Below are 27,989 nucleotides of genomic sequence, written 5' to 3'. Positions count from 1 at the left end.
GGATGTCTAGTTATTTATATTGCAAAGTCATTGTGCTAAAAGGTTTTTGCAATCTAGAGTTATCAAAGAGTAGTTGCTTGAAAGCAGCCTTTGTAAATGCATCTACATTATCCAAATGCTCCCTTATTTCCCCTTTAGCACTCTGCAGGTGCTCCACTTTTTGTTCTGTGAGATTCTCATTCTGCAGTACCACTTCTTATATCTCTTTCTGTCTTATTTATGCCATGCTTTAAAACTTAATTTTCATATTATCCACTAGCTAGGTTTCTAAAGTAATTTTTGTCTTCCTAATACTTCTCAAATAATATCCACTACCCATTACTTAAGTTCCCGTCTTTTTAAAGGATAAATAAGTGCTGGTGTGTCATCTTTGCATCAGTACCCTGTGTCTTTATCTTGTTTTTTATTGCTGTATGATCTGATATAGTTATTGGATGGGTCTAAAAGCTGTCAATTATATACACATGCTCCTGTGAAAACTAGCTTTGTCTAGTTTAGCCCAGTTATTATTTCTTGGATAATAATATGTAAATACTGTCCAAGTTCTTGCTAATGAATTCACATCTTCCACACCAAATATTCTCATATATGTCTTCAGAAATCTGTCCTCTTCTATTATATTTTCCTTTCTTTGTCCTCATGATACGTCCTTGCTATTGCAAATGAGGTTCCAGTCCCCATCCACATATACAGTGAATATAAAAAGTTTTCACACCCCTGTTAAAAGGGTCTGTATTGTATAAACGAAGCATTAAAATGTCGACTTACCTTTGTTCGACTCCTTTTTCTCGAAACTCCACAAAATGAACCCCCAAATCAAGGATTTCTTTCCAAGGGAAAGAAATCGGTAGCCCAAACACACACACCGCATTACAACAAACACTATTAAAGTGGGGGGCTGCATCCCCCACACCCCCCAGTGTGGGAAGCTGTGCCCTCCCACCCCCCCTAACTAAATATACTAACTCCGAGATCACACTACAGTCTGGAAAAGGGCAGATTTAAAAGAATGTCCAACCGATTTCTTTCACCTTAGAAAGAAATCGATAATTTGGCCTTTCAGTGTTGTGCAGCTTCGAGAAATAGAGGTCGATCAAAGGTGAGTCGACATTTTAATGCTTCGTTTATATAATATAGACCCTGTTAAAATGCCAGGCTTTGTGATATAAAAATATGAGACCACAACAAATCATTGCAAAACTTTTCCCACCTTTAATGTGACCAATAACCTGTACAATTCAATTGAAAAACAAACATCTGTTAGGGGAAAAAAATATAAAAAATAAAAACCGTACAATTTGCTGGTTACATAAGTGTGCACACCCTTTGTTGTATGTGCACACCCTTAAACCTAATATTTTGTAGAGGCACCTTTTGATTTAATTACAGCATTCAGTCTTCTTGGGTACACAGCTGCCATCAATTAAAGAGACTCTGACTAAACCCAAATAAAGTTCAGCTGTCCTAGTCGGACTTTCCTGACATTTAGTCAGTTGCCTGCTACAGCAAAAGCCATGGTTCGCAGAGACCTTACAAAGCATCAAAGTGATCTCATTGCTGAAAGGTATGAGTCAGGAGAAGGGTACAAAAAAATTTCCACAGCATTGGATATACCATGAACCACAGTGAAGACAGTCATCAAAAAGTGGAGAAAATATGGGACAATAGTGACGTTGCAAAGAACTGGACGTCCGTCCAAAATTGTTGAAAAGACAAGACAAAAACTGGTCAGGGAGGCTGCCAAGAGACCTACAGCAACACTGAAAGAGCTGCAGGAATTTCTGGCAAATACTGGTTGTGTACTACATGTGACAACAATCTCCCATATTCTCAATATGTCTAGACTATGGGGTAGGGTTGCAAGACGGAAGTCTTTTCTTACACAGAAAAACATCCAGGCCCAGCTAAACCTTGCAAAACAATACATCAAGTCTCCCAAAAGCATGTGGGAAAATGTGTTATGCTCTGATGAGACCAAGGTTGAACTTATTGGCCACAATTCCAAAAAGTATGTTTGGCGCAAAAACAACACTTCGCATCACCAAAAGAACACCATCCCCACGGTGAAGCATGGTGGTGGCAGTATCATGCTTTGGGGTTGCTTTTCTTCAGCTGGAACTGGGGCTTTAGTCAAGGTGGAGTGAATTATGAAGAATTCCAAGTACCAGTCACTTTTGGCCCAAAACCTTCAGGCGTTTGCTAGAAAGCTGAAGATGAAGAGGAATTTCACATTTCAACAGGACAATGACCCCAAGCATACATCCAAATCAACAAAAGAATGGCTTCACCAGAAGAAAATGAAAGTTTTGGAATGGCCCAGCCAGAGCCCAGACCTAAATCCAATAGAAAATCTGTGGGGTGACCTGAAGAGGGCTGTGCACAAGAGATGCCCTCACAATCTGACAGATTGAGCACTTTTGCAAGGAAGAGTGGCCAGCTATTGTCAAGTCAAGATGTGCCATGCTGATAGACTCCTACCGAAGAAGACTGAATGCTGTAATTAAATCAAAAGGTGCTTCAACAAAGTATTAGTTTAAGGATGTGCACACACAACAAAGTATTAGTTTAAGGGTGTGCACACTTATGCAACCAGAGTATTGTACGTTTTTTTATTTTTTATATTTTTTCCCCTAACAGATTTTTTTTCAATTGAATTGTACAGGTTATAGGTCACATTAAAGGTGGGAAATGTTTTGAAATTATTTATTGTGGTCTCATTTTTTTATATTACAAAAACCTGGCATTTTAACAGTGGTGTGTAAACTTTTTATATCCACTGTAATATTCCTACCTAACAGCTTATTATTTCTCCCCGATACTTCTAATGTAGGCTTTCACTGATGCAAGCATAGACTCATCACTGGCAAATGTTTGCCATTATACTTTTGTCTGTAACAATGAAATATGTTTTGTGAAATATTCCAGGACTTTTTTTCTTAACTTCCTTAATAGGCTCCTCCATCTGATGTACTAGTTTATAAATACTGTGTTTATTTTTTTTTTATTCTGGACTGTATGGAAGTTGAGAATTCTTACTTTCCCCTTTCTGTTAGTGAATTAGTTGAATCTTTTTTTCTGTACTGTACTGTTTGATAGTTAATATTTTTGCTGTTGGTAACTTGCTGTTTTATATTTATGGATTCATAGTACATTAATGCCTATAGAGCCTTCATAAAGCTTAGCCAAAAGTCTTGCCACTATTAATAATTATCTTTGAAATGTATTTTAGAATTCATGTACTTTAATGTGTGCTTATTTTTTCCCCAGATTCAGACCTGGCCTGGAGTTCAGTGACTGCAGCAGACATGACCTAGAAATTAGCCTGCGACAAGGTGGAGGAATGTGTCTCTTTAATGTTCCGAAACCAGACACCCTGTATGGAAAGCAACGATGTGGGAACCTCTATGTAGAGAAGGGCGAAGAATGTGATTGTGGCCTTCTTGATGTAAGTAAGAGTGGACAGCTACACTGAATCCCTTTCTCTTTAACATTCTGCATTAATGAGGTTCCTTATTACACTAAGGATGAATGATGACATTGGTCTGCTCGTACAGAGTATGAGATTTGCTGCTTTAATTTGGGCATTTTATGACTTCGCTGTGCAGTTCTGTGCCTTTTTTCATTGGGTTTGTTGCTGGGTCATGCTTCAGTTTCTGATTGTGTATAGCTTTATACATTTAGGTCAGGTTATATTGAAAGGCAAGTAGCTACTTTAAAGAGTAATTGCAACAAGAGAGAAAACCTCAGCAAGCAAACACAAAACCAAAACACGTCCAAGGTTCCAACCAAGTCTTGTGTATTAAATGTATGTCAGTGCCTCAAAAAAAAAAAAAAATAAAATAGAACTCAAGCCACAAAACTGATGCTGAAACTTTTTTTTTAATAACCAAATGTTGAGTGCTTTTGTCCCTTGTAAAAATAGGACTTTTCAGAACAAATCTTCATCCTTCTGGCTGTGCTTAAATACTAAGCAACTAAATGATCCAATTAGACAATTAAAAATCATATGACTTCCTTAAATTAAACAAGTAAAAAAACAAAAAAAGTACTTACTTCACATAAATTATTTAAAAAAAAATTGTCACCATAAAAATACAATTTTCTTAGCATCTCTATAATTTAGCTGCTGTTAGTTTAACCACACTGTGTAACAACAGCATGTCATTTAATCCTGGTGGGGTGCTTGCATCTAGTCTTAGCTACCACAATAACTCAAGATACTCCAAAGTATCCTCCCGGGCACCCCTCCAAGGTTAGGTAACACATGTTCTGTAATAATGAATAAAAAACTATTGCTGCTACTACAATTTTGCTTATGTCTGTATAAAGTGTTATTCTGCTGTTGGCATTGTATTTCATAGTAATGTTCATAAATACTTTCAGTTTTACCTATGAAAATTAATGACAGGGATTGCAAAAGGTTATGTAGAGCACTCTAGCCATGTAGCAATCGCAAGTTTTATGCAACTTAAATTATAAAGATATTGTCTCTAATTTTATGGTCTGTCCCTCAAAAATATGTTTACATTGTTGGCATGATCCACATTTTAACATGTCCCTCTTATTTCTAAGAGAGCTCATTGCTTGGCTACAAGGATTACCCCTTTCCAACTTCTTCAAGTTCAAATGTCTTTTAAAAGTGCGTTGAGGACCTTCACATAGCACTCTGTTAATGTAGCCAGTTATTAACTATATTCTTGATGGCATTTGAACCAATGCCATATTTAATGACTATGATGTGTCTGTGATTGTTTGTATTATTTTCATTATTCACTTCTGTATTTATCCCTTTCCCCAAAATGGGGGGGGGGGACTACTTGTCCATTTCATACACACCTCTTTTCTTAATATCTTGTAGCATACTAGGTGGAAGACCTGTAATAGAAAACATATCAGTTTATTAATTTCTGTTAAAAATGGACATCATTAGATAATATTCTAGAAATTCTAACCATTTTCCCTTTTAACAAGGCTCTGTTTTTGATGGTATGGATGGGTGTTATAATAATGCAAAAAATTCTTTGAAGAAGTCAGCTTTCTATACAAATTTGATTTGTAAATACATGCTTCAGTATCCTTCAGTAACGTTACATCTCAGTAATTAATAAACTCCTGTGAATAATTAAATATAAAGCTGAAAAAAAAATCAGTGGTCAAATTTAAATAGATTACAAACTCATTAATTTGAGGCACATTACCCTTCCCGGTTAAAAATATATCATAAAACAATAAAAAGCCCATGTAGTGTAAACAGACTGACTTTTAAGATGTATTGTACTTTCTACAGTCAGAGTACAATAGCGAATAGTCACTAGCCAGTGTAAATCCAAAATAGGTTAATAAAACAAATGGGTTAAGCACTTTCATCCTCTTAATAATCAGGACTTCATCAGAACCCTGTCAGTTCATTTTAAAATCACTTCTGCAGTAAAGTTTCTTCAATTGTGTTTTATGAAACATTCAATCATAAAATTTCAAATCAAAAAATGTAACTAATTGTCTCCTTAAAACAACAATGTTTGTACACAAGGTAAACAATATATGTATAAATTTGAAAATTTAAAAACAGGAAAACAAACATGAAACCTAGTGTAAGGCACAAACTTTTGTATTAAAGAATAAACTTGTTATAAACATTGACTTATTTGTAAAGTAAAAAGTCCTTTAAAGTTCTATTCATATTTGACTAAATATGTATGTATACATAAATACAACTGGTAAAACATTTTGTTTCCTTGTAATTTAAATGTGTTCACTTTATGAGCTGGAAATATGGATATCTGTTCATTTAAACCCAGGTGGGCAGTTGCGTTGAGCTTCAACTGCCACATAAAACTCCCTGTATTCTAAAAGGAGTTCCCATTGTCCTCCCCTTTTGTTTAGTGGGACAACTTCTAATAATACAAACTTGAATTTTGTGAAGTTTTCACAATACAGGGTGTGCCTATATAGAGAATTTCTCATGTTTTCCTTTGAAATATCATAAATGTGTTCATACATTCTCTTTCACAGCTGCCTTTCAGTTTTCCCGATGTAAACGTTTTTACATGTGGAGCATATTACATTGTATATTACCCCTTTTGTGCCACAACTTCCTTTAATCAAATATAGTTTTTGGTCTCCCAACAGTCAATTTCTGTGCTGTCTTTTTCTAAAATATATGATCACTGGTTGCAAGCTCCACAACTACGAGTACATGTTGTCAACATGCTATTAGAGACATTTTCTCCCTTTTCAAACAGCCCCTTTAAGTTTCTTCCTGTCTTATCTGTGAGTAAGGGTCTGTTTACTAGAATAATGACCCCAAGGGCCTTTTTATGTCTAGCCTTGCATCCTGAATCTCTGACAATTTCTGACACCCTTTATAAGCAATGGCCTGGGAGATGAATCATTTACAGGTTACCTGTTTGCATTAGAGACATAGATGCCAAACCCAGTGATGAATTTCCGGTTTCCCATCCATTTGTCCAAGTTGCACTTGAATTGGGTTAGGGAGGAGCTCTGCTTCACATGGATGAGGAGCCTGTTCCATAGACTGGGTAATCTCTGGGATACATACTTATCTCTCCAGCAGGTGCTTGTTTATATCACAAGCAAAGTTTAAGTCCTTAGAACAGGTAATTCTGGTACTGTTTGTTTTTTGGATATGCAGGAGGTCCATCAGAGTGGGATCTGACGATGCATTCTGTGCCAGGCATAGATCTCCCCTCAAAAGCCTATAGGAGACAGAATACAGGGATAGGGCCTTGAGGCGGTCAGCAAAGGACATATTACTTGCACCCTGTTTTCTTTTAGTGAGGAGCCTAAGCTAGTTACGAAAATAAAATTGCCAAAGATTTCAGGGACAACCACAAGGCATTCTATAACTATGTCAAGAATCTAAATGGCAATGCTCAGATCTGCTCTGAGCTACAATAGAATGGCATTAAATATACTGATCTCAAAGATATTGCCAATATCCTGGCAAATCAGTTCACTGCCAACTTCACCCCCCCACACCCCCTAAACAGGCCCATCTCAATACCGGAAGATTGCCAAATTCTGGTAATAATGGTCACACAGGTAGAAATAGTACTCTCCAAAGCTAAGAATACAGCATCCATAGGACCAGATGACATCCCGGGCTGTGTACTACATGAACTACAAAATGAACTGGCACCTCACCTAAGTGTCATGTTTAATCATAGCCTCACCTCAGACTTTGTGCCCACTGAGTGGCGCACAGCTACAGCTATCCCACTCCACAAGGGGGGATCCACCTTGGATCCCGGGAACTACCGCCCCATCTGTCTGACAAGCCTGATCTGCAAGGCCATGAAACGTATTATCTTGGAACTTATAAACAAAGGCATTGGCAACCTTCAAACACTGAACTCCACCCAGATGTCCTTCAAGGATGCATCTGCAGTCATAACAAATGGGTTGTCCTGCCTCAGGCAGCCCTTCGGTTGGCCAGATTCCAAAGTCTGGGTCTGGCCTCAGCTGATGTCGCACTTCACCCGACGTCATAGCTGCTGGGGTATAAAGGCATCAGCCGACACCATTTTCCTCAGTCTTTCTTGCCGTGAGGTGCCAGAAGCAGAAGCTGTTCGCAAGTGCCGGTCGGTCATATCCAGAGATTTCAGCGTATCGAAGACTTCTAAAAAGCTAAGTACCCCGTTGGGGACTCTTTCTTGCCTCAGCCGATGTCAGACAAAGTAAATAATTGTTTAACTTGTGGGAAACAAATACCTCATAAGGATTTCCACTCTTACTGCCTTCCTTGCTTAGGCCCAGACCACGACGTATCAGCTTGTTTAGCCTGTGCTTCCTTCAACCGACGGACTCTTAGACGACGGTCGGAGTTTGCAGAAGAGTTTTTTGGCACCACTGTTGCATATAAAATGCCATCGGAGACTCCGACTACACATTTAGCTAAAAACGCAAGAAAAGGACCGACACTGGCCCGCGGTTTCGCTGAAACCACGGTTAGGCCTACGAGTGTCTCGGTTTCGCTGAAACCGAGACCTCGGTTCTCCTTCGCCGAAAGCATGCCTCCGATAACCAAGGCCACACAGGCCATGGCTGAGTCGGCTACAGAAATTCCTGCTGAAGTAGCAGGCACACAAGAGTTGTCTGACACTATTCCGTTGGACATCTCTACTCCTGCACGTGGGGCAGCTAGACCCCCTGCTTCTATGTCTATCAAGGCCTTTTCCATGGCTAAAGCAGCCAAACTTTCCAAGGCCTTACCTTCAAAAGCTCCCTCTCACAGGCCTACCTCAAGTTCCCAGATTCTCAGCCTTGCTGAGGACCTTATTTCTCTGATCAGGGGAACCCATCCTCACCCAGACAGGGCCTCACAACTCCCTCCTGAAAAGAGGCCTAGGACTGAACCCCCTGAACCTCTGTCCTCTGACTACTCCTTGGATGGTTCAGATGTTTCGGACCATCAGGAAGGCCCGTACTCACCTTATGAGGATTCTGATGCAGAAGACTCCATTCATTCTGCCTCACCTCCAGAAGAATTTTCTTTTGGGGAAACCCTACACTCAATGAGGGAACACTTCCAATGGCAGGGTCAGGATTTTTCTGATTCTAGGAAAAGGCTAAGGACTTTTTTACACTTACCACAGCATAGGCCTTTAGCCATTCCACCTGTACTATCAGTTGTTGATGATGCATACAATGGTGCCAGTACTGCCCCTGATTCTCTTCCCCCGGCCCCTGCAAAGCCTGACAGATACTACAGGGTCCCGGATTCTCACTACCACTTGTATAAGGCTCATGCTGCAGACCCAGAAACCATTTCTCAGGGCCCTAAAGGTGTTGCAGCTGCCTCTGCCAAAAACCCACTACCATCTGAAAGAGAATCTAGAGCATTAGAGAGATGGGGTAAAAAGGTTTATACATCTGCTACTCTTTCTGCCAGGGCTTTAAACTGTCAATTTCACATGATACAGTACCAGGAATTTTTGTTAGATCAGCTGAATAAAAAGCTGGCCTCTCCTGAACCTTTAGACCGTAAGTCCCTTTAGGATTTGGTACACATTTCTCAGCAGGTCAGTAATCATTTCTTAAAATGTGGCTATGATGCACTGGAGGCTTCATTTAGATCAGCTATGACTGGAGCAGTGATTCGAAGGCATGCCTGGTTAAAAGAACAATCCTTACCAGACCATGTTAAGTCTAAACTCCTGGATGCCCCTATGGAGAAACAAAGTTTGTTTGGCTCCCCTGCACAGGAGGTTCTAAAGAAAGTGGAAGAAAAAGCAAAATCTGTCCAAACAGTCAAGGATTTTTTGCAGGTCCAACCTCCGAGGTTTAGCAGAAATTGGCCTTCAAAGAATTGGTCCTTTCCAGACACCTCCAGAGCACAGAGAGGCAGAAATAGACGCCCAAGAGGCAGAGGTCAATCTAGGGGTGCCTACAGGGGTCGTCAGTGGCAACCTGCCAACCAAAGAAGTGCCGCCACAGCTGCGACTGCAACCACTTCTACAGGACAGACACAATGACATGGCTCTAATTCCGCCTACCAGGGAACAACTGGAAGCACCCTTGGGCGGAAAGCTAGCCTTATTCTCAAGAAACTGGCATTGTATTACAGGAGACAAATGGACTTTACAAACAATAGACAAGGGCTACAGGTTTCACTTCCACACTCTACCAAAAAAGAGAGGAATGCCAAACCTTCCACCAAGCCAGAAATCAGAGGCTCTAAAACAAATCATCAGTTTACTAAGGATGAGAGCAATAGAAAAGGTACCATCTATGGAACAAGGCCAAGGATTTTACTCCAGACTATTCCTTGTACCAAGAAAAGAAAATCAATGGAGGCCTATTCTCGATTTGTCCGCACTGAACACATACCTCATTGTTCCAAAATTCAAAATGCTAACCCTACAGCAACTTCTTCCCATGCTGGGCAAGGAGTCTTGGCTGGTGACTCTAGATCTCAAGGAGGCATACCTGCACGTCCCTATATGATCAGATTGCAGAAGACACCTCAGATTTCTTTCAGGATCAGAGCATTATCAATTCTCAGCATTGCCCTTTGGCTTATCTACTGCGCCCAGAGTATTCACGAAATGCCTGGCATCAGTAATTGCTCATTGCAGGCTTCAGGGAATTCAAGTCTACCCATACCTGGACGACTGCCTAATACAAGCGGACAACAAGACAAAATTAATAAAGGATTTGGCCAGTGTCATACAACTGCTGCAAGCCTTGGGATACACAGTCAACGTACAAAAATCAAGACTAGTGCCATCCCAAAGGATAACATTTTTGGGTGCAGAACTGGACACAATAACTCAGATGGCTTTTCTCACAGAGGAAAAACAAAAGCAACTACCAGTCTATTTCATGGCATTAACAAGACAAACTCAGCTTACTGCAAGGAAAGTCCTGCAGGCCCTGGGTTACATGGCATCCTGCATAATATTGATCCCACATGCCAGGCTACATATGAGAAAGTTACAATGGTACCTAAGGAATGTATGGTCTCAACACAGACACAGTCTAGAAGCCCAGATACCAATCATTCCATGTCTGAAAAAATAATTCCTGTGGTGGGCTCAGGCCTGTCAGATAAACAGAGGATTGCCTTTCCACAAACCACATCCAAGGCAGACCATCACCACGGATGCCTCAGACCTAGGCTGGGGGGCACACATGGAAGACAAGTGTATCCAAGGCCTATGGTCACAAGACCAGCTGAATCTACACATAAATCTAAAGGAGATGCTGGCAGTGAAACATGCAATCGAGGCATTCAGACCATTCATCCAGCAAGGACACCTGCTGATAAGGACGGACAATGCCACAGTCATGTGGTACATCAACAAACAGGGAGGCACATATTCATACCCTCTATGCCGGACGGCAATGGACCTGTGGAACTTGGCCCTGAATCTCAACATCCAACTGCAGGCCAGATTTGTACCAGGAAAAGAGAATTCAATAGCAGACAGCTTAAGCAGGACTACCACGTATGCTCACGAATGGATGCTGCATCCAGATATTTTCAAAACCATAACAAAGAAATGGGGAATGCCAGAGATAGACCTGTTTGCCTCCCCACACAACTACCAACTGAAGAAATTCTGCTCAAGAGTATACCACCCACTTGCCTGGAGGGTGGACTCCCTTTCTTTCAGCTGGAAGGACCTGACAGTATATGCCTTTCCACCTCTTCCTTTGATGTACAAAGTTCTACTGAAGATCAGAGAGGAACAGCCAAAGGTAATTCTGATAGCTCCAGACTGGCCAAGGCAACATTGGTACCCGCTACTGAGAAGCATGTCTCGGACGCATTCATGGCATCTACCTCTATGTCCTTTACTTCTAACGCAGAACAATTAAAAGACCCTGCATCCAAACTTAAAATCACTGCAGCTAACTGCTTGGAAAATTGCATAAAACAAAACCAACTTGATTTATCTCAGAGGGTTAAGGACATTATCCTGGAGGCTCGCAGACCCTCCACAAGGAAAACATATTCAGCCAAATGGAAAAGATTCCTCATTTGGAGTGCAGAAAAGGGAGAAAATGTCACACTAGCAAACCTAGCACACATCCTGGAATACTTAGCAGAACTGTTCCACAATGGCCTGTCCTATTCTTCCATTAAGATACATGCATCAGCAATTTCAGCAGAGTACAACATGGATCCTCCTGTCTTCTCTCATCCTCTCCTCAGACAATTTTTGAGAGGGATCAAAATGTAAGGCCTCGATGGAATCCACCTTTATCTGCATGGGATCTCAATTTTGTCCTTTAAAATTTAACTCTTCCCTCTTTTGAACCAGCAGCAACAGCAGACTTACAGTTCTTATCTTGGAAAACTGCCTTCCTGCTAGCAATCACTTCAGCAAGAAGGGTATCTGAGTTACAGGCATTAATGGCAGTGCAGCCTTTTCTTATCTTCCATCAGGATAGAGTGTCTCTGAGAACCAATCCTACTTTTATGCCAAAGGTGGTATCCAGGGTATCCTTGAACCAAGCCATACATTTACCTACATTCTTCCCCAACCCACAGAACAGGTGGGGAAAACTACTACACACCTTGGATGTACACAGACAACTGCGCTACTATCTGGACAGAACCAAGGCCAGCAGAAAAACTGACCAGCTTCTAGTAGCATATGCAACAGGAGTGCAAGGAAAAGCAATTTCAAAACAGACAATCTCAAAATGGATAGGAAATTGCATTCAATTCTGCTACTCATTTCATGGAAAGACAACTCCTGAAAATATCAGGCCTCACTCCACAAGAGCTACAGCCACCACTACAGATTTCCTACGAGGAGTGGCTACCAAAGACATTTTAGAAGCTGCTACTTGGAGCTCCGTGCATACATTTGCCAAGCATTATAATCTTCCTTTATACTCCAGATCCCGAGCAGGTTTTGCAACTGCTGTTTTACAAGGGATCTTAACTACACCATCATTATCTTAGTGCCTCCTCCCCCAGTTTGGTTATGGTATTCTACCCATTTGTTATGACTGCAGATGCATCCTTGAAGGACATAGTACAGTTTTGTACCTACCATAAATGTAGATGTCTGATAGGTATGCATCTGCAGTCAGGATTACCCACCCTCCTTCCCCTCTGTGGTATTCCTAGGGTACTTACCCCTCTTTTAGCTAGCTGGGGGAATCTATTATGGTGTATTTGTTTGTATGTATATATGTATATATATTTTGCTTTCTACTGTTTGGAATTATCTGCATTTATCCAAATTTAGCCTTCCTAGAGGGCACCTGGCATCTGGGGCAAGAAACACTGAGGAAAATGGCATTGGCTGATGCCTTTATACCCTAGCAGCTATGACGTCGGGTGAAGTGCGACATCAGCTGAGGCCAGACCCAGACTTTGGAATCCGGCCGACCGAAGGGCTGCCTGAGGCAGGACAACCCATTTGTTATGACTGCAGATGCATACCTATTGGACATCTACATTTATGGTAGGTACAAAACTGTACTTTTGGGTTCGTGAAGGGCCGCTCTTGTCTCCTGAACCTGATTGACTTCTTTGAATCAGTCTCCAGAGCACTGGACGAGGGTAATGCGGTCCACACAGCCTAGCTGGACCTTGCCAAGGCCTTTGACACCATTCCCCACTCTGGAATCCTAGATAGACTTACTAAGCTGGGCATTAATCCCTACGTCACTCGATGGGTTGCCAACTGGCTTACTGACAGAACCCACACTGTAAATGTAGCCGACTCCAAATCCAGCTCCAGACAAGTGACAAGTGGAGTACCTCAGGGTTCAGTCCTGGGACCGCTCTTGTTTGGCATCTACTTCTCTGCAGTACAGGCCAACACTAAGGGACTCTGGCTAGCAAAGTTTGCAGATGACTGCAAACTGGGAGCCATTATTGAATCCCCAAATTATGTGGATACTCTTCAAAAGGGCCTTACAGAAACAGCCATGGGCTCAAGCTCAGTGCCAAGAAATGTATAGTTATCCACTTTGGGAAAAAACATGTACCCGTGAATTACCACATAGGTGGCAGTACACTAAACACCGAAAGTATGATAAGAGACTTAGGGACACAGGTAGACAGTGGTCGCACCTTCAGTAACCACATTGCCACAACAGTCAGGAAATCTTTCTGTGTGACACATCTCATCATTAAGGACTTTTTATCCAGAAGAAAGGAGGTCATTGTCCCACTGTACTCATCCCTCATTAGACCCATTATAGAATACAACTCCCCATTTGGTATGTACCTCTCAAGACATCTGCAACAACTGGATAGGCTGCAGAAATGCCTCACTAAAAGAATCACAGGCCTAAAGCAGATTCCATATGCTGACCACCTTAAAAAACTCCAGCTGCACTCTGTCGCATATCGTCTACTCAGAGGCGATCTCTGCTTAACATACAAGGCCATGTCAAACCCAGAGCTGTTGGACATGCTACACTTAAAGAAATCTCAATCTCTGAGCCACACGCTCCAGGGATCTAAACCTTGTCATCACACTAAACAAAACATGCTGGAGGATAGGTTCCTGACCCAGAGACTCCCCAGACTCTGGAATAGACTGCCCATACATGTCAAGCAGAGCGCCTCTTTGGCCCTCTTCAAAAGGAACCTTGATGATTGGATGGTAGAAAGGAAATTCACCCCAGGGTTCATGTCAGTCGCCCTGCTAGACAGAGGTCCAGGGAAGTAAATAGTGTGGGAGGCAATAGCCAGGGAATTGTTATAGCTAGGCTTGTATAGGCCCTAGGGTCGGTAGCCTAGTACCAACCTATGAACCTCTGTGGACATTCAAGTTGTTGGGTATGCCTGGTTAGGTAAACAAGAAAGGGAGCATTGTACTCAATGATAGGTCTGATGAATGCCGAATACAGTGGAACAATGACCTCCTTGGACTTAGATGCCATACCTTTGTTTATAAAGATTACAAACTGTATGACCTATTTCTAGGCTGTGATACTGCCCAGACTGCTTTATTTTGTTGCAGAAGATTAAGTAGCTACTGACTTTACTGAACTCTGTCCTAATATTTATGTTCTAAACTGAACCTACACCTAGAGCGACTACTTGCTGCATATGTTTTTAATGTTTAAATTGCTCATACAGATTGAATAAGTGCATTTACAAGCTGAATAACGTGCTAACTGCACTGAAATTGCTTTTACTGACTGGTGCTAGCTGTACTGGAATTGCTTTTACTGACTATTTTGCATTTGCACAGTGATGAACGATTGATTCGTTTTTCTGGTATATCTGTAAAATCTGACTGTACTATTGTAAAATAACTGCCTGTTGTTGCCTTAATGCTTACCCTAGATCTCTGCTTTTCTCTTTTTTCTAGTCAAACTCTACATTTACCCACACTAGTGTACTGCATTTCCTGCAGAATGGTGTCTGTGGAATTGCATTTGGCCACCACAGTCTCTAACAACAATTTTTTCTCTCCTAGCATTTAAACAGTGCAGGTTACAAACATAAAAACATTTGTTAAGTTTTCTTTTACTGTGCTGTGTAACAAAGCAAGTCACCATTTTGGTTAGTCATAGGACTCTTTCTGCTCTATTTTTTGCATTCTTTCCCCTGTAACTAAATTAAATTGATCAATACATTTGTCTCTCTGACCCTAATTTTTACAGCTATACTTTGTACCTTTATGGCTTTCTAACTTTCAGACATAGATTATGTTTTACTTATTTGTCTGATATTTGAATAAGTAACCCTGATAAAAACCTCAAAAGTGTATACTGTTGGTCTGTCTTTCCTGCTAAAAGTAAGTAAAATTAAAGTTTTAGGCCCTTACATTCAACTTACTTGTGGTATGGCCACTCTGCTCCCCCTTGCTTCGCTTGGGCTCGGTTCGCTGCCCTCCCAGCCTCAAATCCCACCCACTCTGTGTCCTCAAATTTATACTTTCACGTTGTTGTCTGGTCACTCCCACAGCCCCCTCCCACCACAATAGGTTCATAGGTTGGTACTAGGCTATCGGCCCTAGGGCCTATACAAGCCTAGCCATAACAATTCCCTGGCTATTTCTTCCCACACTATTTACTTCTCAGGACCCCTGTCTAGCAGGGTGACTGACATGATCCCCAAGGTGAATTTCCTTTCTCCCATCCAGTCGTCAAGGTTACTTTTGAAGAGGGCCAAAGAGGTGCTCTGCTTGACATGCATGGGCAGTCTATTCCAGACTCTGGGTCAGGAATCTATCCCTCCAATGACAAGGTTTAGATCCCTGGAGTGTGTGGCTCCGAGGGATTGGGATTTCTTTAAGTGTAGCTTGTCCAACAGCTCTGGGTTTGACATGGCTTTGTATGTTAAGCAGAGATCGCCTCTGAGTAGACTATATGCGACAGAGTATAGCTGGAGTTTTTTAAGGCGGTCAGCGTAGGGCATCTGCTTTAGGCCTGTGATTCTTTTAGTGAGGTATTTCTGCGGCCTTTCCAGTTGTTGCAGATATCTTGAGAGGTACATACCAAACGGGGAGTTGTATTCTATAATGGGTCTAATGAGGGATACGTACAGTGGGACAATGACCTCCTTTTTTCTGGATGAAAAGCCCTTAGTGATGAGGTATGCCACATAGAAGGATTTCCTGACTGTTGTGGCAATCTAGTTATCGAAGGTGAGACCACTGTCCACCTGTGTTCCTAAGTCTCTTATCACACTTTCGGTGTTTAGTGTACTGCCACCTATGTGGTAATTCATGGGTACATGTTTTTTCCCAAAGGGAATAACTATACATTTCTTGGCACTGAGCTTGAGCCCATGGCTCTGGCACCAAGCATCTGTTTCTGTAAGGCCCTTTTGTAGAGTATCCACATCATTTGGGGATTCAATAATGGCTCCCAGTTTGCAGTCATCTGTGAATTTTGTTAGCCAGAGTCCCTTAGTGTTGGCCTGTACTTCAGAGAAGTAGATGCCAAATGTACTCCACTTGTCACTTGTCTGGAGCTGGATTTGGAGTTGGCTACTTTTACAGTGTGAGTTCTTTCAGTAAGCCAGTTGACAACCCATCGACTGATGTCGGGATTAATGCCCAGCTTAGTAAGTCTATCTATGATTTCAGAGTGGGGGGGGTGGTGTCAATGGCCTTGGCGAGGTCCTGATAGGCTGTGTGGGACCCCCTTACCCTCATTCACGGCTCTGGAGACTGATTTAAAGAAGTCAATCAGGTTCAGGAGACAAGATCGGCCCTTCACGAACCCAAACTGGGTGGGGTCCAGTATTTGAAGGTTGCCAATGTCTATGTTTATAAGTTCCATGATAATATGTTCCATGGCCTTGCAGATCAGGCTCGTCAGACTGATGGGGCGGTAGTTCCTGAGATCCAAGGTGGATCCCCCGTTGTGGAGTGGGATAACTTTTGCTGTGCGCCACTCAGTGGGCACGAAGACTGAAGTGAGGCTATGATTAAACATGACACTTAGGTGAGGTGCCAGTTCATTTTGTAGTTCATGTAATACACAGCTTGGGATGTCATCTGGTCCCATAGATGCTGTATTCTTAGGTTTGGAGAGTGTGTTTTTTACCTTTGTGGCTGTTATTTCCGGAATTTGGCAATCTTCCGGTATTGAGATGGGCCCTTTAAGGGGTGAGAGTGGGGTCAAGTTGGCACTGAACTGATATGCCAGGATATTGGCAATATCCTTGGGATCAGTATATTTAATGCCATTCTGTTGTAGCTCAGAGCAGATCTGGGCATTGCCATTTAGATTCTTGACATAGTTATAGAATGTCTTGTGGTTGTCTTTGGAATCATTATCGTTGGCAATTTTATTTTCATAACTAGCTTTGGAGAATTTTGTGAGGGATCTCAGCTTCTTACTGAGGCTGGTAAGGGAGTTTTTTGCATCCTGGGATTTTCCTCTTTTCTGCAACAGTTTCTTCCTTTTATTGTAAAGTTTGTTTATGACAGGGGGCCACCAGATTGGCTTCCTTTTTTTGGAGGAGAGCATCTTGGTTCTATTTGGGATGGCACGGTTTATGCTTGAGTGGATGTGCTCGTACAGTGCCTTAGTGTAGGAATCAGCAGTGGAACTTTCAGTTCCCATCTGCATGGGTGTCACGAAGTTTGTCACTTCTGACTTGAGTAGCATGAAGTTGGCTTTGGAGAAGTTTCTTATGGCGGTTTCCTTACTGGGGGGGATGTGGGGGGGGGGGTGTGGATGTTAAAGGTGATTAGCTTATGGTCAGACCTGACTAACGAGGGGGTGACCATAGATGTGGAGCATCGATTTCCCATGTTGCTAATGACCAGGGTTAGGATATTGGAGCCCCTGGTGGGACTATGGATTAGTTGATCTAGGGCATTGGAATTTATGAATTCCAAGAACCATTGGACAAAGGTGTTGGTACACGAGTAGTTTTCCCAGTTAATGGCAGGGTAGTTGAAATCACCCAGTATTAGGTTGCTTGGTTGTATCTTAATATTTTCCAGTATGTTTAGAAAGGTGTAGTGAGAATCTTGGGGCATGGTGGGGGATCTGTAGCAAGCTACAATTTGGATTGCAGTCTTACCTAGTGTTAGTTGCACCTAGAGAATTTCAGACTCATTATGTTGGGCAACTAGCCTTGTGGTGTGAATATCCTTGGTGAATATGGACACTCCTCCACCTTTAGTGTTTCGGTCCTTGGTTTGGTGGCTGAAAAGTGTGGTAAGAGTTGCAGCTTGATATTGCAAGGGTGCTCTATGGAGCCTTGAGTCAGGTCTCAGTTACTGCACAGATATCGATGTTCTCCATTTTTAGGAGTGCCTCGAGAGAGTGCATTTTGAGGTTTAGACATTTAGCATTGAGTAGCATTACATTCAGAATTTGCATGCTTGTACCTGTTACGGTGGTGGTTTTGTCCTTTGAACTTTGCCTAAAAAAGGCACTATAGGTGTGGCAAGAGCCTTCGCCAGGGGCGACAGGTGCAGACCATCTCTGGCAAAGCATCGTGGTCTGTCGATCATGTCGTCCCAGGCAGACAGATACTGGATCCCCTTTGAGTGACAACAGAAGCTTAGCCAATTGTTGAATTCAATCATTTTGTCCTTATATTGTGGTATTATACTGGGCAAAGGCAGGATACTACTCAGGGCTAGGTCATACCTGCCTGGGCCACATGATCCGAGAGCTCTTCCATGTTTCTTGTCATGTAATCCAGGGAGGTACGTCTGAAGTCATTCACTCCAACATGGACAGTGACAGAGTCATATTTGTACTTGTTGTGGAGTGACTTGAGTGCATGCATTATGTGGCGGATCCTGCCACCCGACAAGCAGCTGACTGTAAATTTTCTCCTTGTTCAGCTGGTGAGTGGGACATCAGTGTGCCTGACTATAGAGTCACCTATGACTAAAGTGTTAGGTACATTGTCTTGCCTTAGGGGCTGTTGCTGGGTGGCACACTGGTGTTGTGAGCTATGTGACACTTTGGTTGTGATTGGTGTTTGTTTGCATTTCAGATATGGAGGTCCTTGTTGCTTGGGCAGGTTACAGTTAAGGGCCTCCGCATATGTGAATTTAATGTTGCAATGTGTGGGTGTTGGTGGTGTGGGTTTAGAAGGGCTGTGTGTTGCTTGAGGTGTAGTGTGGGTGTTAACCTTCTCCTCTTGACTGTCTCGCACAGTCCTGGATGGAGAGAGCCAGTTTGGCTATGTAAGTGCATCTCTCACAGGTTGTAGTGTTGGGTGGTAGGAGGAGAGGGTTGTCTGTGTACATGAGGCAATTGCTGGATTGCCCCAGTATGTCCAGATTCACCAGGTGGACAGGCAAAATCACTGGAAGCTGACCCTTGGACATGCCTAGTTTGGTGCTTTTTTTGTAAAGTACAGGATCTGTTTTCCCTTGTTTTATCAAGGTATTTTGCAATTATAGGCTGTTTAGTGCCTAAAATTAACGTCTCCTTGTTAACAAGGAGAGTTGAGTGCTTGTATCAGTTTAAGGCTTCCTAGTGCTTTCCAGCTGGTATTAGAGCAAGTGCTAGTCACAGGGATGCCTAAAGGTAAGATGAAAAAAAATGGTTTATGCTAAATACTGCAGTGTGCACTAGATAAGTTAGATGTGAAAGTTATCTGTCTAAAAAGTTAAGTTTTAGTGGAGAGTCACTATTTTTAAAACAGCAAGATAGATTGAAAGAGGGTGGTCACTTTTGTATTCTGGTACTATGGAATACAGTAGGATGGCCAATAAATTTAAATAGTTGAAGGGGAGTGATTTCACAAAATGATAATTTTGTGCTTGCTCACACAAGCCAGTGAAAGTAGAGAGGAAATGAGATATATGGTCAAATTAACATAAGAGCCAGGCAACTAGAAAGACAATGGTATTTAAGAACACAACAGTAAGAGGGTAGGAAAAAAAAATCTGCCTGACTCACAAGAGACAGAGCTGTGGTCTCTCTTGAAGTTTTAATATGCAGTTAAAAGCAGAGTAGAAGTAAAACACAAGGTAAAGAAAACAAATCACAGTATTCAAAATATAACAATTCAATAAAGTAATACCATAACTTGTGCTCTCACCCTTTTGCTCCTCCCACCTTGTCACCAGTCTTCCTCTTTTCCCCGCCCACCTTGGGCTGCCAGCTCTGTGGCTTGCATCTCTCACAATTAACTCTTTCACTCCCTAGCACACTTACTATCTCCTCACATACTCATTATTTCCACCCCTTGATACTGTTCCTTGCCTTACACTGCTTATCTATAGCCACCACCCTTCCCTAATATATTTCTTTATGTTTTTCTCTATAATTCTTCCCCTCCTTGTTCCATCACACAATGTTATCTTTACTGCTATTTCTCCCACTTCTAATCTCACTAGCCCTAAGTACTTCCTACCACACTGAGCTCTATATCTTCCCCTCTTTCCTCACCTTTCCCAGACCACTTTCGACATGTAACCAAGCTCTACTGACTATTGCCCCCTCTTTTTTCTGTCTCTCCCCGTTTGTCTTAAATTTAAACTTGTGGCCTAACCCTCTCTTACTCCTAAGCCCAAATTCAAGTACTCCATTCTCCTTACAGACCACCCTCACCTTTTCCATCTTGCCTTTGCTCTTCTGGTCTCTGGTGGCATCCATCCTAATCCTGGTCCCTCCCCTCTCTCCACTTCCACTACCCCTCCACCTTCATCTGCTGTCCCCACAAAAACGTCCTCAAATATCTCCAGCCTCCAACATCTCTCTATCTCTACAATGAACATCCAAAGCCTAAACAAAAAAATGTCTGAACTTCACACATGGTTGGCCCAACACAAACCTCACATCTTGGCCTTATCAGAAACCTGGCTAAAACCGCAAATCAGTTCCTCTGAATTTCTGCCACCTCAGTATAATATCTATAGGTCTGATAGGACACCCAAAAAAAGGTGGTGGGGTGGCTATCTTTTACTGTGTCTCACTGACACTAACACCTATTGACATTACCCTGCCTAGTTTCTCCCCTGCTGAACTACTGCTCCTAGACTGCCACATCAATAACTATAGGAAGTTTGCTATTGCTTCTATCTATATCCCCAGATAAAAACATCCATATCTTTGGAACATATACTCTCCTGGATAAACACCTCCATCCCCTATGAAACCATCATTCTTGGAGATGTTAATATAGATTGGAACTCCCTTATTGGTCACTCACCCCAACATTTCATAAACCTGTATGGATTCACACAACTGATCACTACCCCTACCCACTACAGTAAAAACGCTACTGGTTCCACAAATGACTATCTTGACCAACTCTCCTAACAACTATTGTAACCCTTCTACCTTCCCTGACTCTATTAGTGACCATTATCCCATCTCTATCTTAAGGCACTCTATTCATCTCTCTAGGCCCCATCTCTGCAGAGATTGTAGGAAACTGACTTTTCCCCTGAAACCTTTAACTATAGACTCTCTGTCATCAACTGGTCTTTCCTAAAAACTCTCCCGCTCAGTGATGCTGTTACTAAATTCAACCACATTTTCCTTGATGTCCTAAACTCTCTTGCCCCAACTCGCAAAATCAGAACCAGATCTAATTTTCTACCCCAGCTCTCCAAAGCTATTCATGCTTTGATGCATGAAAAAGATGCTCTATGGAAAAAAATGGCAAACCACTAAAACTCCCACCAAGGTTATAAGCAACTTAGAAATCGTGTAAAAAATTTATTATTTTGGATAAACCCCAGTATTTCACTAAATTTCAAAGCTCTCACCCAAATGACCCCAAAACATTCTGGAGTACTGTCATCTCCCTGCTCCACACTGGTTCTCCTACTGAAACTGCAGACTTACTCAACAAATACTTCATAGACAGCATCTCTAAACTCCTACCCTCTGGTAACTCTGCTCATCCTAACTCTTCTGTGTCGCCCTCACCTCCCCCTAAACCTCTATGCTCCTCTGTCTCTCAGCATTTTACCTTGCGACCTGTTTCTACTAAATATATCAAATCCCTGCTTTTTAAATTAAAACCATGCTCTCCCTCCACTGATCAACTTCCCCCTCAATTTCTGAAAATTGCTGGTGACTCTATTGCATAACCTGTATCTATCTTAATCAAACTCTCTATTCAAGAATCTGCCATACCAGAAGTATGGAAATCCTTCTATACCACTCCTCTGCACAAAGGTGGCAACTCTGTTGAACCCTCTAACTATAGACCAATCTGTATTCTCTCACCGCTCTATAAGATCCTTGAAAAATGTATATATACTCAACTACTGTCCTATCTCATTCACAAAAATCTCCTCACCCCCCTAGCAACATGGTTTCCGCCCTAAACACAGTACCTCGACTGCCTTACTATCGTTTACTCAAAAGGTTGCAGAAGCTAGGGACAACCACCTCCTCGTCTCCTGTCTATTCCTTAATCTCTCTAAAGCCTTTGACACTGCATCTCATCCCATCCTTCTTAACAAACTCTCAGACCTAAACCTCTTTCCTTCTACTCTTGGCTGGTTCCAATCCTACCTTACTGGCAGAAAACAAGCTGTTAGATGACAGCAGGCTTCCTCACCCTTCCTTGCTGTTTGAACAGGAGTAACCCTAAACTCCATACTTGGACCGCTCCTTTTCAACATTTTTACCAACAACCTACATTCATCCTGCAGTCTCTCGTCTGTAATACAATACCCAGATGACTCTACTCTCTTATCTATCTCCAATACTTTCTCTAAACTACACACACTAACACGGAATTCCTTTATCTCTATTGAAAAATGGCTCAAAAACAATTAACTAACCCTTAACCCTAAGAAAACTCAGCTCCTTCTCTTCCTACCTCAGACACACTCTCACCTTATATCCAACTTTTCTCTTTCCTCCCAAGATGGCACCACTATCTCCCCTGCCTCACACACCAAACTCCTTGGGATAATAATTGATGACAGACTAAAATTTGACTTGCACATACAACAGGCCATAAAAAAAAAAAAACTACTTTATAGGAACAAAAAAATCCTCACTACTGCCACTAAACGTACTCTTGCACAGGCATTTCTCTTACCAGTCTTCTATACTCTTCCCCCATCCTTACCAATATCCAAACTACCTGATTGCAGAAACTGGAACAAACATACAACAAAATTGCCAGATTTATTCTAAACCAGCCACTCTCTTCACATCACTGCCTCTCACTAAACAAACGTCAGTGGCTGGAATTTCCACACCTTCTCCTACAATCGCAACTCCACACTACTTTTTCCATACTTAACAACCCCTCTGCCTGCCCTGCTCTTGTCTCCCATGTTACTACCTACTCCCCCCCCCCCCCAGGCTTCTCCATAGTGCTGAGCAACATTTCCTCTCAGTTTATAAACCCAAAAGGAATTTTGGCAAACTACTTTACAAACACACTCTCTCAGTAAATTGGAACAAACTCCTCCGTATTAGATCCAACCTTTCCTTTCCCTGTTTTAAAAAGGAGCTTAAATCCGACCTACTAAACTTGAAATTATGCCGTTGCCTTGACCACACATAGTCTTAGTCTCTCCCACTGTATAACTTGTTGCATCTCCTAACTTTAATTCTCTTAGTAACTTATGCTTAAACTAACCTCCCAAACCCTCCGCTCTACTGCTATAGCCCCCTCCCATTCTGAACACTACCACCCCACTTCTTATCGATGTCTGTAAATTGTCCTTCTTTTGAACAACGATTATCTTTTTTTTACTCTCATATGTAGTAAATTTTAGTCTACTACTATCAGTGCAACCCTTAATGTTCATAATTTTTTTCTTTTGTTTTTCTCTTTATAATTAATTTCGTATTTGCAGTGCTGTTTTTAATAGTTTAAGTCCTGTATGTTTATCTTTGCTTATGTTTGCTGGGGCTGTTTCCCCTTGGGTCACCACTGAAAATGGGTTGCTTACTATCAATGCAATGCAAATAGTTAATAACCTTTTCATTTTTTACAATTATTTTGTATTGTGATTGTTATTTAATATTTGTATATTATAATTTTATTTTTACTTGTGTTTGCTGGGGCTTTTCCCCTCGGGTCTCCACTGAAATTGGATTTGTTTGCAAACTCAGTTGCACTAGCCCGGTTAACAAATGTGAAATAAAATAAATAAATAAACGTTGCGCGGCATATAATGATTTCCCCACCACTGTACACACGTAATGATCAAAGGCTAGATTGCTATCTATGCTTGTCCCTAATTCCCTGACTACTGGGTCAACTCTACCAGGTGTGTTGTCAGTATGACAGTTAACAGGGATGGATGACTTCCGAAAGGATATTATTATGGATATTTTGGCATTTAGTTTTAGTCCATGGCTCTGACACCATTTCTTTGTCTGTGTCAGCCCCTCCTGGAAAACATTTGTGTCAATATGAGATTCATTGACTGCTCCTGATTTGCAATCATCTGCAAATGTAGTCAGCCAGAGGCCACTGACATTGGCCTTGACTTCTGAGAAGTAAATGCCAAAAAGGAGCAGTCCAAGGACTGATCCCTGAGGGACTCCACTTGTGACTGGCCTTTTTGTAGAGGTGGACTCCCCAATTCTAACTTCCTGGGTCCTGTCTGTGAGCCAGTTGGCTATCCACCAGGTGACATATGGGTCTATACCTAACCTCTTGAGTTTGTCAACAATGCCCGAGTGGGGTATTGTGTCAAATGCCTTGTCCAGGTCAAGGTAGGCAGTGTGAACAATTTTGCCCTCATCCATTGCTTTGGTGATCTTCTCAAAGAAGTCCACCAGGTTGAGTAGGCATGATCTGCCCTTGATGAAACCAAACTGGGTTGGGTCCAGTGTCTGCAGGTTTACTATATCTCTGTTGATCATCTCCATGATAATTCTTTCCATGGCTTTGCATACAAGACTAGTGAGACTTATGGGTCTCTAGTTTCCAGGGTCTGTAGATGGCCCACCTTTGTGCAGAGGGGTGACTGTTGCCTTTCTCCATTCATGAGGCACAAAGCCTGTTTGGAGGCTACAGTTAAATAGTAAGTCCAGAGGCCCTGATAGGTCATGTTTCATGCTATTTAGAAGGCATCCTGGACTATTGTGTGGACCCATTGATGCAGTGTTCTTGGTCTTAGAGAGAGCATTAAGGACCTGTTCCCTAGTGATAGGGGGAAGTTATATTTGATAATATTTCCTGAGGGAAGGTTGAGGGGGAGAGAGGAGTAAAGTTGGAAATGAATTTATCAGCCAGGAGGTTTGCTATATCTTCTGGCTCAGGATAGGTGGCTCCATTTACAGTGAGCTCTGCACACAATTGTGTATTGCCTTTCATTGAGGTTGCGGACATAGCTAAAGAATGCTTTGTGGTTGTCCTTGGCCTGGGAGGCTAAACTTAGCTCAGATTTGGCTTTGGCAAACTTTGTTTGTTTAGTTTGATGAGAGTGCTTTAATATGTTAAAAAGTTCTACGTCATTTTTTAAAATGCTCCAATTATTTTCTACTATTTTCTGAATTTGCCTGCTACTATTGGTAACTAAGGACAGATGGAAATTAAAGTTACAGGAGAGAGTAAAATTTACAGTTACAAGGGGTTTAACATTTTTAATTACACAGGAGAAGTTATCACCCTAGAGCATTTTACCGTTTTCAGTAAATGGTTTAAATTTGTCCCCCACAACTACATGGTAGGATACTTTGGAGTATCATGAGTTATTGTGGCAGCTAAGACTAGATGCAAGCACCCCACCATGTTTAAATGGCATGCTATTTAAGCAGTCTGCTTAAATTAAAAGCATCTAAATTATAGAGCTGCCAAGAATTGTATTTGTATGGTGAAAAAGCATTTTTTTTTTAAATAATTTATGTGAAATAAGTACTTGGGTCTTGTTTGTTTACTTGCTTAATTTAAGGAAGTCATGTGATTTTAATAGTTTAATTGAACATTTAGTTGCTTAGTATTTAAGAAATGCCTGACTGATATACGTTTGTTCTGAAGAAGTCCTGTTATTACAAGGGACGAAAGTGCTCAAACTTTGGTTACTAAAAAATTTTAACATCAGTTTGTGGCTTGAGATCTATTTTTTGAGGCACTGAAGTGCATTTTCTACACAAGACTGAGTCAGAACCTCACACATTTGTACTTTACCCAGTTGTGAATTCCTGCCATTCCACAATAAGAACTCATCCAGAGTCACTTCTTTTACAGACAGTCTTCTGGAGTAAAAGGATTAAGGATTCAGAGTTAATCCTTTTGGGGATATAGGTTCAAACTGAAGGAGTAATTAAAATGTTGTTCTTCGTGTTTCACTGTTGCAGTCATCACATTTGGGTTATCTGCCTGCAGGTAGCCCCTCAGCCGGCCTGAATACTGGAGTCCTCCATGATGTCAGGTCTATAAAACATGCAGCTGACGCCATTACATCAGTCTTTCTTGCCGTGCGGTGCCCGAAGCAGAAGCAGATTGCAAGTGCCGGTCGGCCGACTACTGAAATTATCATTTTCGAGTTTCAGAACCGAAGTCTTCAAAAAAAAAAAAAAAAGATAAGTACCCCGTTGGGGATCTTTTTCTTGCTCCAACCGATGTTAGTAAAAGTTAACAATTGTCTTACCTGTGGAAAGCAAATACCTCATAAAGATTTTCATTCATACTGCATTCCCACCTTAGGCTCCGACCACGACGTCCCTCGCTGTCGGTTTTGTGACTTGTTCATCCCCCAAACTATTCATCGTTGGGCTATCTTTGCAACAAATTATTTTGGTACTCAGTATCAGTACTCTGGAATGGCTTCATTAAGCCATCCGACTACCAGTCTTCTGAAAAAACATAAAGATAATGACAGAGACATACAACATAGGTCCAAAACTGCCGATGCTTCCACTAAGCTAGTCGCCAGTCCGCCGGTACTCAGTGAGGCGCTTTCGCAGCCCCTGATACCCACTACTTCAGATTCGCAGGCCTCTACTGAGACCCATTCGTAGTCTGGTATGCCGTGAGATGCTTCAACTATGGAACCTACGGATGTCTCTACCTTGGATGGTCCGGAGCCGCTGTGCAGGCACTGGCTTCTGAGGGTGTATTCAGGCCTACAGACTTGCATTTTAAACAGATACCATCTTCTTCACCCAGGTCTAAAACTCGCATCACGCCTAGAAAACCGACCTCCAAACCGCATGCTCAGGCCCATATGCCTAAAAAACAAATGCTTAGAGTGGCTGAAGACCTTATTACTTTAATTAGGGGAAGCCAGCCTTCCCCCTCTGAGAGACCTAGAACTGATTTTCCTTCTGATTCTTCTGATCAGGAATCTGATATTTCAGTTCCTTCTGATTACCAGGATTTGCCCTTATCAACCTATGAGGATTCTGATGCAGAGGATTCCATTCCCTCTGCTTCCCCTCTAGAAGATTTTTCTTTTAGTGAAACCTTGCACACTCTTAGGGATCATATCCGCTGGGAAAGCCAGGATTACTCTGACTCCAAAAAAGAGGCTTAGGGAATTCTTACTCCTTCCTCAACACAGGCCTTTAGCTATCCGTCCTGTTCTGGATATTGTAGATGATGCTTTCTTGGAATCTAGCCTTTCCCCAGACACTTTACCTCCAGCTCCCAGAAAACCTGACAGGTATTACAGAGTACCTGACTCATAAGTTCCTCTTCAAGAATCCTACTGTGGATCCAGAGACCATTTCCCAAGGACCAAAAGGCATTAAGGCTACTGCTGCCAAAAATCCTATCCCTTCTGATAGAGATTCTAGAGCCTTAGACAGATGGGGTAAGAAGGTGTACACTTCTGCTACTTTGACCATTAGGGCTTTAAATTACCAGCTTCATATGTTAAAGTACCAGCAGCATATTATGGGACTACTTAAACAGAAAATTATGTTGATTCCTGACTGTGCTGAACACAAAGAATTACAGGATTTAATGCATTCTGGAGAACACGTTGGTAAACATACTTTGCAATGTGGTTTTGACTCTTTAGAAGCATCTTGCAGGGCTGCTGTCACTGGGTCTGTACTTAGAAGGCATGCTTGGCTTAAGGATCAAAACTTGCCAGGTCATGTTAAAGCTAAATTACTGGATGCTCCCATAAACCAAGAACCGCCTGTTTGGCAACAAAGCAGAAGAAGTCCTTAAA

At 41.8% G+C, this 27,989-nt stretch overlaps 1 protein-coding gene across 7 annotated transcripts in view; it reads left to right on the top strand.

Annotated features, from left to right (window-relative positions):
* The window catches only part of ADAM15 (ADAM metallopeptidase domain 15), a 1,588,574-nt gene that overhangs the window by 1,000,299 nt on the left and 560,286 nt on the right, over positions 1 to 27,989 (top strand). For all 7 annotated transcript variants that reach the window (XM_044080074.1, XM_044080071.1, XM_044080076.1 and 4 more), the window contains exon 12: positions 3,268 to 3,445. In XM_044080074.1, the coding sequence (XP_043936009.1) occupies positions 3,268 to 3,445 (178 nt within the window). The remainder of the gene's footprint in view (positions 1 to 3,267; positions 3,446 to 27,989) is intronic.

Source organism: Protopterus annectens, chromosome 8.part0 (assembly GCF_019279795.1).
Source record: "Protopterus annectens isolate FY-2018-M chromosome 8.part0, PAN1.0, whole genome shotgun sequence".
Lineage (NCBI taxonomy): Eukaryota > Metazoa > Chordata > Ceratodontiformes > Protopteridae > Protopterus > Protopterus annectens.
This window is presented reverse-complemented; position numbering and strand designations above follow the sequence as displayed.